Genomic DNA, 14681 nt, shown 5'->3' on the forward strand with positions numbered 1-14681 from the left:
CATTGCGAAGCGGCCGGCATCACCGCCGACGGTGCTCTGCCAGGTCCTTGCCCTCGAACTCGTGCTTCTGCAGCTCCTTCTTCCACTCGTCCGTCTCGCCGTACAGCTCGACGAGACGCGCCAGCTCGGCCCGTTGGTCCTGACAGCTGCTGCGTGAGCAATGTGCGGCGACAGGGCGCGCCTCGGCGCGGCTACTCACCTTGAGATTCTCCGGCATGTCGACGTACGTGTCGTCGAACATGCTGCTGAGGCTCGGGCGCTTGAGCTTCTCGGCCTTTGACATGGCGGCGACGATGTCGCGGCGGTAGCTCTTCTTGATCTCCTCCTCCTGCTTGTCGTTCCACCAGCCGCGCGCCTTGAGGTACTCGGCCATGCGGTGCAGCGGGTTGTCGGCCGAGCGCCGCCGGTCCACGTCCGAGGCGGAGCGGTACGCCGACGAGTCGTCCGACGTCGAGTGGTGCCCCACGCGGTACGTCATGCACTCGATGAGCATTGGCCGGTGCTCTGCGATGGCACGGGCGCGCGCCGTCTGCACGGCAGAGCGCTGTGAGGTTGCGGGCGGTCAGCTAGCGCCAGCAGCAGCAGCAGCAGCAGCAGTGACAAGACGCACAACCGCAAGCGCATCGTTGCCATCGACGCGGATCGTCGGGATGCCGTAGCCAGGCCCTCGCGACGCGATGCCGTCGCCGCAGTACTGCTCTGCAGAGGGCGTAGAGATGGCGAAGCCGTTGTTGCGCACGATGAAGCTGCGCGATGCACATCTAAGCCGCTCGCCCGTGGCTGCTCATCACAGCAGACTCACAGCACCGGACATCTGAGCGTGGCAGCAATGTTCATGCCTGCGTGTGCGTCGCCTTCGGACGCCGCGCCCTCGCCAAAGTAGCACACCGCCACATCCTCCTCGCGGCCCGGACTGCGCTTGAGCGCGTAAGCAGCGCCGGCGGCCTGCGGGATCTGCGTGGCCAGGGGCGAGGAGATGGTGTGGAAGTGGTGCTTCGTGGAGCCGAAGTGCACGGGCATCTGGCGCGCCTTGCCGTGGTCGACGGCGGTACCGAACACCTGCAAGCGCGCACACATGAGCCACTACCACGGACACATGCCCGCCGCACGCACCTGGTTCATGACTTCGTCCAGCCCATAGCCGCGCCAGAGCAGCACGCCGAGCTCGCGGTACTGCGCAAAGACCTCGTCCGTGGCACGCAGGCCGGCGGCCGAGCCGACGATGGCCGCCTCCTCGCCCGAGCTCGTCATCCAGAAGCTGACGCGGCCCTGCCGCTGCGAGGCGTAGAGGATGAGGTCGAGGGCGGGCAGCAGCTGCATGGTGCGGTACATGGCCACGGCCTCCTCCTGCCCGAGCTGCGGCGCACAAGGTGAGCTCAGCAGCACACGCGGCCGCCGGCGCACGACTTACGTTGAGCGACGCCTCATCAACCCCCTCGAGCAGCGTGCCATGGCCGTCGGTGAGGCGATACGTGGGGATGCCCGCCGGCCGGCCGTCGAGGAAGGCGGCGTCGAGGCGCGCGACGTACGGCGACTCGGGGTGGCCGGGCAGGTGCGTCTTGCTCGGGCGAGCGGCGGCGCGGGCGGCGCTGCGGCTGATGCCGCGGCGCAGCAGCGGCTGCGGTCCCGTGCGTGGCAGACGGGCGAGTGTGCGGAGCATGGCGTGTGGATGGTGGTGGTGGTGCAGCCCTGCGAGGCGCACGTCCTTGGCGCGCGCGCGTGGGGGAAGCCAAGGCCAGCGCTGGCCGCGGTGCAGCGGTGCGTGCGGTGCGGGGAAGCGGCCCGGCTCCTCTGCGCCGCTGTGCCGTGCCGTGCGGCCGCGAGGCCGCGGCCGGCAGTCCGCCGCGAGCGCCGCTCACGTGCGCCGCGGCGCCCGCCGCTTCCTCCTTTTCCACCACACCGCTCAAGGGGCCTCCTCAAGATCGCGCTGGCGCAGCCTGGACACGGCGTGGATCGCACCGGCAGCCAGTCGCGTGTCGCAGGGGGGAGCGTGTCACTCGGGCCGCGCACAAGCCGCCGTGTCTCCTACCGCTGGCCTTCCCATGGCCGCTCTGACGTCGTCAGTCGGCCGGGGCTGTGCCTTCTTGCGCTCGCCGCAGCTGCTGCGACAGCGCCTCACCGCCCGCCTGGCGCGCACGCAGGAGCCTGGCGAGGCGTCGCAGCATGTTCGCTGGCTCCTGCAGGACGGCGACTACGGGCCGCTCGACGGCCGCGCCGCACGCCGGCGCCTGATCGCCGACGTCGCGCGCCTTGCTCAGGGCGAGCCACTGGCGTACGTGCTGGGCACGCAGCCCTTCGCCGGCCTGCTGCTCAAGTGTCGCGCGCCCACACTCATCCCTCGGCCCGAGACGGAAGAGTGGGGCCTGCGCGTGGCGGACCTCGCCCGCAGCTGGCTTGCGACACTGCCAGAGCGCGAGAGGGGCATCCGGGTGCTCGACCTCTGCACCGGCAGCGGGTGAGCAAGACCGCCTGGCCGCCTGGTGAAGCATGCTGCTGACCTCCATCTACTTCCAGCTGCTTGGCTATGCTCTTGGCCCATACGTTGAGCAAAGCGCCGGGCGCAGCCGCGACTCGCGTGGTGGCAGCCGACGTCTCGCCGTCGGCTCTGGCACTCGCAGCGGAGAACATGCATACGCTGCCGAGCTTCGCTCAGCCCTCTGTCGTGCGGGCGGACATCTTCGACGACGGAGACATGGCAGGGCTCGTGCGCAACGGGCCATTCGACCTGCTCGTGTGCAACCCGCCATACATTCCCGCGCGCGATCACGCATCGCTCGACGCCAGCGTGCGCCTGTTCGAGGATCGGCTGGCCCTCATCGGCGAGCTTCCCGCGGGCGCTGGCGCTGACGCCGATGCGCCAGACGGACTGATCTTCTACAGGCGCATCGCCGCGCTTCTGGCCGAGGGCAGGCTGCTGCGTCGCCCGCACGCGCCGCGCCAATGTCCCAGCATCGTGCTGGAGGTGGGCAAGGGCCAAGCACCGGCGGTGCAGCTGCTCGTCGAGCCCTTCAGCGAGCGAGTGGAGATCTGGCGCGACGGCTTCGGCGTGGACCGCGTGGTCGCCAGCTGGCTGCGCTCCGACGAATCGGGCCGGTCGACGCCTGGGTGACATGTCTCAATTGCAGTGGCCTCAGACAGCAACTCCATCATCCAACCACCTCCTCGAGCTTCTCGGCCAAGGGCTGCGACTGCGCTGCCGGCAGCCTGTGTATCAAGGCGCTGCGGCACGGATCATAGGGCGTCAGCGACCGCAGCTCGTCTCGCAGCGCAGACGTGCTCACCTTAGCCGCGCACGGTCGGCCTTGTCGCTCGCGCACTTCTGTACGTAGCGCAGCGCCTCCTTCGTCTGTCCCGCAGCGACGAGGCGCGACACAAAGTCCGTGTAGCCGACCGGGCTCTTCTTGGACCCGGCAAACGTCCACAGGCCCTCCCAGTCTCGCGTAGCGATCAGCGCTGATATCCGGATGCTGTGGGCGCAAGCGCGTGTCAGTGCAGGCAAAGCATGCATGTGGCTGCGGACGCCTGCGCACCTCCAGTAGCGCTTGTCGGGCACCTTCCAGTCGCCGCGCAGCTTTTCGGCCTTCTTGACGTTGCCCCTGATGAAGCACTGGCGGATCGTCTCGTTGAGGCTCAGGCCGACCATGCCAGGCCGCCCGCCCTCCTCCTTCTCAAGAGCGGCCTGGAAACCCAGCAGGCGCACCTGCTCCTCGGTCATCTGCAACGCAGGAAGGTCTCAGCGCCATCAAGCGAAACGCGGCTAGCGCTAGACGTACCTTAGCCTCGAGACTCCGGTCAGTGTCCTCCGAGAAGAGGCGCTGCGCTTGCTTGATCTTGGCAATGCGATCTGTGAGCTCGACTTCTCGTGATGCCTCCTCCAGACTCAGCACGGCGCTCTCCGTGCGCCGGTCGTCCTGGTAGTAGAAGTCGCGCAGCAGCTCGCGGTCCTCCGCGCGTGCATACACCTCCAGCAGGTTTGCGGCGAGGTAGATGTGGCTGCCCGGTCGTGCCGCCCCTTCGCGCACGGACGCTGCCGTCGCCTCGATGGCCGGCGCCTGGACGATGCGGAAGAACTCGCCGCGCGACAGCTGCGACTTGAGGCGCAGAAGAACGTGGTACACTGATGCAGTCGTGATGAGCCTGTGTGCACGGGCAGTCGACTGCGGCCACGCTCACCGAGGTCAGTGTCTCCACTCTCAATCGCCTTGACGAGCGCAAGCTTGTCTTCGTGCATGTTGAGAAGCAGTGGCACTTGGTCGACCGCACGCGGCTCGTAGTCCAGCAGCTGCGGTGCCTCTGTGAGTGATGGAGATCATGTGTCGGCAGTTACGGCTGCTCACCTTGGTCGCAAGGCGCGTGCGTCCCTGATTCCACGCCGTGCGTGCGATCTCCGCGTAGCTGACGGCCGGCTGGCTCTCAAACTTGGCCACAATGGCCCGGCAGATGTCGTCGTCCGTCTGCGCGCTGACCTGCGCCGAGGTGTTGCCCGGCGGCGGCCGTGAGCGAGCGATCTTGGCGCGCGCCCAGTGCTTGAGGATCGCGTCAGGCCGGAGATTGAGGTGCTCGGACATGCGCAGGCACAAGAGGTGATGGTTGCGCGCTGTGAGGCGGGCGATGAGCTCTGCGGCACCGATGCGCTCGTACCTGGAGTGGACGGGTCAGCGCGAGTGCCGTCAAGTTGTGTCTTCATCTTACTCACTCCTCGAAGGTGATCGGCACGCCGATCTCGGCCTGCCGCGCCGCATTCAGCACGCGCAGGCTGCGGGCCATGTTGACGAACATCGTCGGGTCGTACGAGTCGATGAAGGCCTTGCCAAACGAAGCAGCCTAAGCGTGAAGACGGCATCAGCGCCACGCGCCGCAGTTGGCAGCACCGGCAGAACTCACCTTCAGCAGCTTGCGCTGCCAGGCGGGGTCCCACTCGTGACCTGCAGCCTCGATACAGGTGTCTACGGCGCTCGCGAGCTGGGCTTTGATCGCGCGAATGCCCTCGTCTGCCTTGGCACTGCGTTGCGCGAAGCACTCCGAGGCATCGAACAGCAGCGCCGCGGGGTCGGTGCTGCCAGGCCGGAAGACGGCGCTCGAGGCGTCGGGCACCTTCTGCAGGAACTCGTGCCGGTCGGCGCTCAGTATCCGCACGCCATCTAGCTCGGGCGCCAGCACCACGGAGCCGGCGTACGGGAAGCTGCAGCACTTGGGATGAGCAACAGAGGCCTCGCCCGGCGTCGATCGCCACTCACCGAAGCACGTCACCGAACGGCCCAAACATCAGCACCTCGGACTCGGAGCTCAGCACGACCGAATTGTCGCCGCACCACTCGACGGCCTCGACGCCAGTCCCACCAAGGCCGCGCCCGCGGTTCTCCTCGAATGCGTCCGCGTCTGCCACATCGAATTCGGACAGACTGCGCTGCAGGTCCGCGCTCACGACCCAGAGCTTGGCGTCGTAGGTCAACAGTGCCAGCAGCTTGCCGTTGGGGCTCGGCCGCACGGCGTGGAAGGGCCCGCGCGTCAGGCGCAGGTCGGTGCAGCCGCTGAGCGAGTCGATCGAAAGCAGCGTGCCGCCGCCGTCGCTTGCGGGCGAGACGAGAATCTCGAGCAGCCCAGAGGCAGACATGTGCGGCGGCCGGACCGCCCATGTGCTAGGCGGGCCGACGGGATGTGTCTCGCTTGTAGGTGCTGCACTCCCGTTCGCCGGCCGCATGCTTGGTCCCGGCCCCGAGATCACCGCAGGAGGCAGCAGAGTCGGAGCAGACACGACGGGCGGGCTCGACCAGCTGCTCTCTTCGACCTCGCGGCTGGGGAAGGACCACTCGACAAAGCGGTTGCCGCCGGTGAGCGCCACGAGGCCTTCGCTCCAGATGCGCGCGTCAAGCACGCCCGTGTCCGCCGCCTCGCTGCCCAGTGTGTACTGCACGTAGTAGCTCGTCGGGCCGGCCTCGACGGGCGTTGGCGCGTCCTTGTCGCTGCTGCCTTGCGGCGCCGACGCCGGGCACGGCGATAGGAATGTGTAGAGGCGCACTACACCTTCCTCCATCACCACGGCGAGGCGCTCCTGTGCGGTGAAGCCGAGCGCAACGATGCGGTTCGAGGCGTCCCACTGCGGCATCGTCTCTCAGCGTGTTGCAGAGGCGTCCATGATCGGCACAGACACTCACCGGCACGGCATCGAGCAGCACGCCGGCGGCGGTGAAGATCTGGATCTTGGGCTTGAGCAGCGCGGCGCGGCCGAGCGCCACGAGGCGTGCGGGGTCGCGCACGAGGGCGACGAGGCCGCTGTTCGGCGCGACGGCGACGAGGTGCTCGCCGAGGTTGTCGAGCGCCCACGGCAGCTCGTACACGTCCTGCCGGCGGTAGAAGACATCCTGCAGCGACGTCCACTCGAGCGTGGGGTGTGAGAGCGGCATGTGCGCGGGCACGCCCGTGCGGCAGGGCTGAGAAGGGTGGGACCGGAGGTGTCGTGGAGGTGAGCAGCGGTGCGAGGCGCGGCGTCTCGGGTCTCGGGCACGGCGCGGGTCCGTGCAGCAGCTGCGCCGCTCCGCCTCCGGCTGTGCTTACGCGCGCCGCCCGGCCTTGTCCTCTCACCTCACTCTCACCAACTCGGCCCGGCGTCGACGGCTCGCTCTTCGTATTGCTGCAAAAATCCTGCAATAGCTCCTCTGCATTGGATTTGCCACTCTCGAAGCGCCACAAGACCGAGGCCCGGGTGATGCGCGCGTGCTTGGTTCGTCAGCACTTCTTCACCTGCGTCTCCCGTCCTCCACTTTTTGCCCTTCAGCGCCCTCGCTCAGCCCGAGCTTCCTGGGTCAAATCACCGCGAGCACCTCAAGTATCTCTGTGTGCAGGCATGCCCCGCGCTTCATCCTCATCCGCTACGGCAGAAGGGCCATCGGTAGCATCCCTCTCTCCCAAGCCGTGCCATGTGAGACGGAGAGTGTGCACCTCCACTCTTCCACCACTGACCCGCCGCTCTGCCAGACGTGCGGCCGCGTGATCACGCCGCGAGCCAAGTGGGCGAAGAACTGGAGCGAGATCAAGCTCTGCTCCGACGGCTGCCGGTCTCAGCGTCCCGGCCGACGCACACGCTGGTCATGCGGACCCGAGGAGCCGCCGCTGGCAACTGCACTGGCGCGCAGCTCGGAGAGGAACGAAGAGGCGGAGACGTGCAGCACCGACGTCGAGTGCTGGACCGAGCTCGCCGTCCTCGCGGTGGCGCACGACGGCAACGGCGTCAAGGTCGCGCCCACGTGTGAGGACGTGGAGCGACGCCTGTTGGAGGAAGGCCGTCCGCACTGGCCCGCCGAGACCCAAGCTTCCGAGGGAGACGGCGGCGAGAAGGATCAGCCTAACGGCCATCCCCTCTACACGGCGCTGCATTCGGCGCCCGGGCTGCGTGAGCGTGTGCGCCGAGCCGCCCGCCGGCTCGTCATTCTTGCGCCGGAGCTGTGTGCCCACACGGCCGCCGCGCCGTTCGACTCGGCGCCGGCTGGGCGCGTCGAGCTCGTGCAGGGCTCCAAGACGCTGCAGACGCTCGACGACGTCAGCTTTGCCAAGGGGCCCATCGGGCTGCGCTGGGTGGCCGAAAGCCGGCCGAAGAATGCATCTCGATGAAGACGTGAAGGCGAAGTGGGCGCAGCGCCAGACCACAGAACGATCTGGCTCGCGCTCGGGCCGCCAGAGCCAGGGTCAGGGCGATCACACGACCTCAGCCGAGCGTATCCTCCCGGGGTCTAGCGGCCCTCAAGAGGCCCGAACGCACAAGTTGGGAGCGCTGATGAGCAGCTGCGAGCATGGCCCCGACGCCTTCGCCACCCCTGGGTGTGATGGTCGCGTCGATGGGCCCGCTGGAGCGAGCCGTGCGCCGGCCCTTGCCGGTGTGCTCCCGGGTGCCGTGAGCGGGAGCGGGCGGCGGCGCTGCCAAGGCGCGGCCCGTGGGAGCGAGGCGCGGGCGCCGGCACGCCGCGAGCCCCTCCGACGCGCTGCGTCACCGCGCCGGGCGTGCTCCGCGCGCCGCGAGGCGCAGCACGCAGCAGCCGAGATCGTCCCTTTGTCGGCGCGGCGCAACCGCTTCGCAGCGCAGCCTAGAGCACGCAGCGAGACGGCGAGGGCGGTGCGGTACCGAGCGGCTTCATCTGCCACCGGAAGCACCAGCACCGCTGCACGCTGGCGGCTGTACCTGCGTGTGAAGCATGTCTGCGCCGCCAGATGCAGACGGCAGATCTGCATCTGCGCTGCTGCATCGCCGGCCGAGGGCCGCGATCCTCGAGGCGGCCGCGGTGCTTGGCGCCTGCCCGCCGGCGCGCACCGCCTTCCCGCCGGCGCGACGGACGCTGGCAACGAAGCACGCCCGGCGGGCAGCTTGGCCACCGCCTCGAGCAACAGAGGCACGCTGGAGCACCCCGACGAGGCAGGCGTCTTCGTGCAATCGAATTGGCGCCCTCGACGGGGCAAGTGGCCCGGCAAACGCTGCTCTCTCTGACGGTGCTGCGGCGTGCTTGGCAGACCCGCGCGTCCCGGCCGCCGGTCGGGATCAGCTGCGCCGCCGCTTCGTCTCGCAGGCGCCGCCTGCTGATGCTGAGCGGGATCCACGTGCTGCATCTCTGGCACACGGCGGTGACCGCGAGCCGCAGCTCATCTCGTCTGGAGGGCCTCGCGATGCTGATGAGGAGATTCCCATCTGCGCCATGGGGTGCGCTCGCGCGTGCAGAGAAGGCCGCACGTCGTCTGAGGCTCGCTCGCGGCGACCGCACGCATCGTGATGATGAAGGAAAGCAGCGAGCGGGAGGGTGCTGCGTCTGCGTCTGGGGTGCACCCGGGCTGCTGCGTGCGTGCGGCTCGTGTTGCATGGCAGCGTTCAGACGCTGCAGGCGCATCCTTCGCTGCGCGGCCGCTGTCGCCGCGCCGTGTCGGGGCGCGAAAGCACGGCGCGGCGCGGCGAGGCCGTTGCTGGGGCTGATGGGGGGCTGGCGCTGCGCCTGCGCCGCGCGTGTGTCGCCGCGCGCGCGTCTCGGGGCGGCCGATCGACACACACATAGCATGTGCAGGTGCAGCGGCCCGCTCTGCGTCTCCTTTCACCACACCCCACCTGCTGCTCCATCCACAGCTCCTCACCTCGCCGCGCCTCCGAGTCGCACCAGGCTGTCGCCCTTGCCTCGCCTTGCACGAGCAGCCGCAGCAGCACGCCGCCGGACGTGCCTCGGCGAAAGCCTTGGAAGCAGCCCGCATTGCACACAGCACCGGTGAGTGCCAGGCGCTGCGCACCGCAGCTCGCCTCGGACAACAGCAGAAGACGCAGGCAGCACCAGGGGCGCTCGAGAGGAAGCTGGCGCTGGCGCGGCGTCGTCTTGGCCGCATCGGCTCGCCGGCGTCTAGATGCGGGAGCGTCAGGGGCTCCTCCCGTGTGGCGCTGCAGACACCAACACAGAGCGTGCCTCGGGCCTCTCGCGCGCCGCCGCCGGCTGAAATCGCGATAGACTTCGACTGCGGTGCAAGAGCTCGCCACGTCGCGTCTGCGTCCACTCCGCGAGAGGGTCAGCTTCCCGAAGCAATGCTGCACCGAGGACTGCCTCATGAGGTGCGCGAGGAGGCGTCCGCAGCCAGGGCTCAGCACCTAGCAGAGCGCGCCGTAGTGGCGCACTCTACTTTGACGGGCCAGGACAGCGGTGTGACATGCCGCGCGCGGCATCAGCTTGTGCCCTGACGGCACGAACGGCACAAGCAAGCCAAGATCGATTCCGGCCGCGATCCGCTCCATCGTCACTAACACCACCTCGCATCGCAGATCCCACCTGGCCGCGCTCGCGTCACCTCTTCTCGCGCGTAGTACTATCTGTCCGCGCACGTAGCCTCGCCTGGGACTGCCTGCCGCGCGCGGCAGACGTTCGAGAGGCTTCGTAGCTGCGCAACCAGCACAGTGAGTGTCTTGCGCTTCGGCGGCGCGCAGTGCCGCGACGATCGCCACGCTCCCGGCGCTCGCGGGGCGCTTTCCGCGTAGGTCACTGACATGAGACGACAGCAGAGCTAGCTTGAGAAGCGCTGCATCGCCATGGACGCACACACGCTCAATGCGTGGACGCGCTTCGCGCTGCAGAAGGGCGGCATTGGCAGCTGCACGGCCCTCATCGACAATCCGGCGACGGAGCCGGAGGATCTGATGTTCATGACGGGCGAGAAGATCGTCGTGCTGCGCCGCCTCGACGAAGAGGGCGGCGCAGAGGGCAGCGGTGCTGCGAAGCGCAAGAGCGGGCATGGAGACGCAGACACGTGGTTCCTGGTGAGTTGCACAGGCGTGGCGATGGAGAGGGCGTCGCAGCCTCGGGCTGTGCAGGCAGCACGCTCGACCTCCCCAGGCTGGCGCGTCCAGTCAGGCCCGCTGCTGACCGCTGCGTTGCTCCAGGGCTACTGCGAGGGCGTCGTCGGGCGCTTCAAGGGCGGCCATGTGCAGTTCCACGGCAAGCTCAAGAAGCCCGTGCTAATGCGCCGCAGCGGTGCTGGCAGCATTCGCGAGTCGAGCACGCGCCCGATGAGCAAGTCAGAAGCTGCGACACTGCATGCCTCGCAGGTGCCGCCGGGCATGCCCGTGTCAGCGGTCGACTCTGACGGCGAAGAGGCATCGAGCATGAGCCGCCTGACCGCGCGCACGTCCACGCTCAGCATGGACGGCAGCAGGAGGACGAGCGAGGGCGGCTCGGGCAGCTCGCACGCTCGTGCGCCGCCGGCCAAGGGGCCTTCAACCTCTCGGTGAGCGCCTCGTGAAGCATACTGGCGGCAGGACTTGCTGACCACGCCTGTCCAGCAGCAACGCACCGGCAGCCAGTGGCCTGGCCAGCGGCTCGACCTCGCGGGCGCGTGCATTCGGCGTCTCGACGCCGCCACTGTCTGACGAGACGCACGCGCGCAATCGCGCTGCCGGCGGATACACATCTGACCAGTCGGACGAGAGCGAGACGATGCTGCCCTGGGCGCGTGCCAGCAAAGACGGCGCCCCAAAGGCGCAGGAGAGCGCGCAGCACATCTACGAGCGGCCTGCTGCTCAGAGGCACAACGGCGTCAAGCAGCAGCTGGGCAGCCATCTGCCGCCATCTCCCATCTCATCGCAGGAGTCCCCTCTCACAAGCAGGCCGACAGAGCAGCAGCAGCGCATCATGGGCTCGGGAAAGACTCCGCCGCAGTCACGCGCAGGGCGCGGGCACCTCTCCACTGCTTCGTCTTTGGAGACCTCGGCCACGTCGGACTCGGGCGATGGCGACGACGAGGCGACGCGGCGCCGCGACCAGACGTTCAGCATCTACGACGTGTACGGGCGTGACTCTGTGGCGTTCCCCAACTTCAACTACACCGAAGCGAACGGCCGCCTCGGTGCTGGCATGCCGCGCGGCGAGAGCAACCGCTCGCTCCCGGCGAGCCGCTCTGTTGACTCGCTCGCGCCCGGCGGCGGCAGCGACGCGCGCTCGAATTCTACGACGCCAGAGCCGCGCACGCCGGTCGACCGTCATCCGCAGCTGCTGCCGGACCCGTCTCAGGCAAGCGCACAGTCGCTGGCCCTGCGCTCGCCCTCTGGCCGGCGGCCGAGTGCCGCGCCAGATCCGCGCGCGAACCCCGGCCCGGGCGGCAACAACATGGCAAGCAGCATTCGGCGCAAGGTCGAGGCGAACGCCGCGTCGAGCAACACTCCGCCGCTGATGGCTTCGCCGCCGCGAGCGGGCGTCTCTCCGGTCAACCCGCGCAGCGCGCCGCCGGGTGTTGCGGCCTTCGATCCAGCTCGGCGACCCTCGGGAGGCGCCATGCCACCGCCTGGTGCGCGACAGAACGGTCCTCGCGGCGGCCCTCAGGAGATGATGACTCGCAACCACTCGTTCGACGCAACGAGCCCTGCACACGCCGGCGGGCCGATGTCGCCGCCGCTTGGCTACCGCGCTGACGCCTTCGCGGCGCCGCGCTCCGTCAGCGGTGCGCCGCAGACAGGCTCAGGTCCGCCGGGCGCCGCACCGGGTGGGCCGCAGCCGCGCCTGCAGATGCCTGCGAGCTACAGCGACAACCGCAGGCGCTCGCAGTCCGTGTCCAACATCGACGTGGCCGCAGCCCAGGGCCTCGTCGGTCCTCCTGGGCCTGCATCCGGCCGCAGCACTGGCTCGAGATCTCCGTATGACGTCTCGCCCGGGGGCGAGCCGCCGCAAGGGATGCGCCAGAGCCCGTCATTTGGGCCCGTGCGCTCCTCGTCCGACCGCTCCAGCGTGCGTGAGCGCGTGGGCAGCGGCCTGCTGAAGAAGAATCCGAGCAACCCCGGGCCGGGCACGCATGGCGGCATGCCGCTGGGCATGAGCAGCCTGGCGCCCGGCCTGCTCGGCGCTCCCGGTCCCTCGCGCAGCCCGAGCCCGCTCTCGATCAACTCGGCCAACAGCGGCGGCAGTGCCCGCTCGCCCGTCGGTGAACGACCGCAGCTCTCGCCGATGTCGGCTGGACCTCCTGTTGACGATGGGCGGCCCGTTGCGTACGACGCGCTGGGCTTCGTCATGACGCCTGACGCGCCGGGCGCCATCATCCCGCGCGACGACCCGGAGGCCGTCAAGGAGTGGCAGAAGCTGCTTGCCGAGAACGACGTCGCGGCGGCGAAGAAGAGCCGCAAGGTCAAGAAGATGATCCAGGCGGGCGTGCCGCATTCGCAGCGCGCCAAGGTGTGGCTCTTTCTCGCGAACAGCTACCACCGGCGCCGCGCGGGCCTCTTCGAGCAGCTGTGCAAGCAGAGCCGCGACAAGAAGCTGATGAAGGGCAAGGAGGCGCTGTACGAGGCCATCGAGAAGGACATCGACCGCAGCTACCCGGACCACAAGCTTTTCCGCGGCGAGGGCAGCACCGGCCGTGCCGATCTCGAGGCGATCCTCAAGGCCTACGTGCACTACAGTGAGTCGCGCCGCTCATTGCCCGCAGCGCAGCGCCCTGACTCCTGCCGCCCAGACCCCATCATCGGCTACACGCAGGGCATGAATCTCATCGCCGGCTTCATGCTGATCCTCATGCCCGCCGAGGACGCCTTCTGGCTGCTGTGCGCCATGCTGCGCGACGTGCACATGGAGGGCTACTACTCGAACAACCTGAAGCAGCTGCACGTCGACGGCATCGTGTTTGGGCAGCTGCTGCAGTCCATGGACGCGCCGCTCGCCGAGCGCCTCATGGACCTCGACATCGAGCCCATCTCCTTTACGCCCAACTGGTTCCTCCCGTGAGTGCCGTGCACATGCGTACTGCCCCTGCTTGCCAACGCTCACGCCGATCCTCCCTCCAGGCTCTTCTGCCGCATCCTGCCGTGGGGCACGACGCTGCGCGTGTGGGACGTCTTCTTCTTTGAGGGCCCGCCGTTCATCCTGCGCACGGCGCTGGCGATTGTGCGCATCGTGCGCGACTCGCTGATGGATGCACGCGCCGTGCCCGGCCACGGCGAGGCGCTGCAGCTGCTGCTGCACCCGGGCCCGCACTCGCAGCTCTCGGTGCAGCACGTCATTGAATGGTGAGCCGTGATGGCGCGGCGCAGCGGCCTGTCCACAGCACTGACTCTCGGCCCCTCCGCAGCGCCCTCTCGGTCAAGCTCAAGGAAGGCTCGCTGCGCTCGCTCTCGCGCAATGCGTCGAAGCTCGTGCGCCAGGCCGGCATTGGGCGCGGGCGCGGGCCCGGCGCCGCACCTGGCACGCTGGCGGGCGCGAGCGCGTCCGTGAGCCGGCCGACGACGCCGTCGAGCATGGCGCCGACGCAGCGCTCCGCCTCGTCGGCTGCGCGACGATAGCACACCCCCGTCCCTCTTCCCCCATGCACTGCACCGCCGCGCCTCTCGCACACATACCCCCGCCTGTGACCCGGGCCGCCAAATGCATGATGCTCGTCTGCCATCCGATGTGACACGCGTGGGAACAGAGACGTGTGTCACGTGCACGTGGCCGCCCTGCGCACGCTGCGGCTGCGGCGCCGCGCGGCACAGAGAGCTGCAGCGCCGCCGCTGGAGGAGAACGAACGACGCGCGTGCGACTCCCCTGCCGTGCAGCAGCTGTCGTCGACGGCGGCGCCGCGCGCGACCTTCGCACTGGCGCGCCGTCTCCAGCCTCCCGCCTCCCACCCATCCCGTCCCGTCGCACCCCACGCCTCAAGGTGATTAGTCCTGCCCGCAGCCGCATTCCGCTCCGCCGCCGGCGTCGTCGACTGCTGCAGCCGTCGTGCTGCACCTGCGTTCCGGGCTGCCGCAGCGCACCGTGCGGCCTGGCAGCGCTTCTGCCCTCTTGCGGCGGCCTCGACGCGCTCCGAGCGCTGCGTGCGCTGCCACACGCGCCCGGCCGGCGATGTGCTGCCGCTTGGAGGCGATACGTCGAGAGACACGTCCAGCCGAACAGAGCGCAGCACGCCCGCATGTTGGCATGGCGGCGGCTGAGGAAGTCCGCGCTCGGCCCCTCGGCGACCATGCTGCGGCGTCGCCTGTGCAATGGCTCGAGGATGCGCGATGCACTGCGATGGCTGCTTGCGCAACATCGGACGCACAGACGGCTTGCGTAGCTACTGCGCTGCAACTCGCGCAGGCACTGCAGGCATGCTGCCAAACGGGGTGCCCGAGCGGCGAGCTCGCGCAGGCGGCGGTGCTTGCCGCAGCGACTTGCGCCAGACGTGTGCCGATGCAGACGTCGCAGAGCGGTACCGGCGAGACT

General features: G+C 69.0%; 5 protein-coding genes across 5 annotated transcripts; 3 read left to right on the top strand and 2 right to left on the bottom strand.

The window, feature by feature from the left end:
* Nucleotides 1-19: 19 nt before the first annotated feature.
* On the bottom strand, nt 20-1660 carry FA09DRAFT_293914 (putative 2-oxoisovalerate dehydrogenase alpha subunit mitochondrial precursor; the record flags this gene model as incomplete). The annotated part of the gene is made up of 6 exons (XM_025740064.1): nt 20-139; nt 200-544; nt 611-746; nt 803-1059; nt 1114-1356; nt 1412-1660. 6 exons carry the CDS (start codon nt 1658-1660, stop codon nt 20-22), a joined length of 1350 nt encoding a protein of 449 aa, XP_025600579.1.
* A 382-nt stretch (nt 1661-2042) lies between these two features.
* On the top strand, nt 2043-3109 carry FA09DRAFT_336449 (modification methylase HemK; the record flags this gene model as incomplete). The annotated part of the gene is made up of 2 exons (XM_025743886.1): nt 2043-2455; nt 2515-3109. 2 exons carry the CDS (start codon nt 2043-2045, stop codon nt 3107-3109), a joined length of 1008 nt encoding a protein of 335 aa, XP_025600580.1.
* Nucleotides 3110-3277: 168 nt separating this feature from the next.
* Nucleotides 3278-6455, bottom strand: FA09DRAFT_314924 (hypothetical protein; the record flags this gene model as incomplete). The annotated part of the gene is made up of 9 exons (XM_025740790.1): nt 6156-6455; nt 5238-6097; nt 4885-5182; nt 4697-4824; nt 4338-4641; nt 4174-4282; nt 3774-4117; nt 3531-3715; nt 3278-3467 (listed from the first exon to the last, which is right to left on the bottom strand). The coding sequence occupies exons 1-9, from the start codon at nt 6402-6404 to the stop codon at nt 3278-3280; spliced, it is 2667 nt and encodes an 888-aa protein (XP_025600581.1). The 5' UTR covers nt 6405-6455.
* Nucleotides 6456-6571: 116 nt separating this feature from the next.
* FA09DRAFT_358404 (hypothetical protein) lies at nt 6572-7699 on the top strand. Its single transcript, XM_025744955.1, has 2 exons — nt 6572-6919; nt 6976-7699. Exons 1-2 carry the CDS (start codon nt 6707-6709, stop codon nt 7606-7608), a joined length of 846 nt encoding a protein of 281 aa, XP_025600582.1. The 5' UTR covers nt 6572-6706; the 3' UTR covers nt 7609-7699.
* Nucleotides 7700-9787: 2088 nt separating this feature from the next.
* On the top strand, nt 9788-13872 carry FA09DRAFT_181866 (TBC-domain-containing protein). Its single transcript, XM_025739334.1, has 7 exons — nt 9788-9910; nt 10016-10270; nt 10394-10737; nt 10793-12897; nt 12952-13216; nt 13280-13501; nt 13564-13872. The coding sequence occupies exons 2-7, from the start codon at nt 10043-10045 to the stop codon at nt 13772-13774; spliced, it is 3375 nt and encodes a 1124-aa protein (XP_025600583.1). The 5' UTR covers nt 9788-9910; nt 10016-10042; the 3' UTR covers nt 13775-13872.
* The last annotated feature ends 809 nt before the right edge of the window (nt 13873-14681 follow it).

The sequence above is a fragment of the Tilletiopsis washingtonensis genome (assembly GCF_003144115.1).
Source record: "Tilletiopsis washingtonensis strain MCA 4186 unplaced genomic scaffold FA09scaffold_3, whole genome shotgun sequence".
NCBI classification, from domain to species: Eukaryota; Fungi; Basidiomycota; class Exobasidiomycetes; order Entylomatales; genus Tilletiopsis; species Tilletiopsis washingtonensis.

Excerpts from the sequence above, each read along its gene's own strand:
- FA09DRAFT_358404 (XM_025744955.1), top strand. The coding sequence starts at position 6,707 with ATGCGCGCGTGCTTGGTTCGTCAGCACTTCTTCACCTGCGTCTCCCGT. Across the intron at positions 6,920-6,975 it reads TCTCTCCCAAGCCGTGCCAT|ACGTGCGGCCGCGTGATCAC; the intron begins GTGAGACGGAGA and ends CCGCTCTGCCAG.
- FA09DRAFT_181866 (XM_025739334.1), top strand. The coding sequence starts at position 10,043 with ATGGACGCACACACGCTCAATGCGTGGACGCGCTTCGCGCTGCAGAAG. Across the intron at positions 13,217-13,279 it reads ACGCCCAACTGGTTCCTCCC|GCTCTTCTGCCGCATCCTGC; the intron begins GTGAGTGCCGTG and ends TCCTCCCTCCAG. Across the intron at positions 13,502-13,563 it reads GTGCAGCACGTCATTGAATG|CGCCCTCTCGGTCAAGCTCA; the intron begins GTGAGCCGTGAT and ends GCCCCTCCGCAG.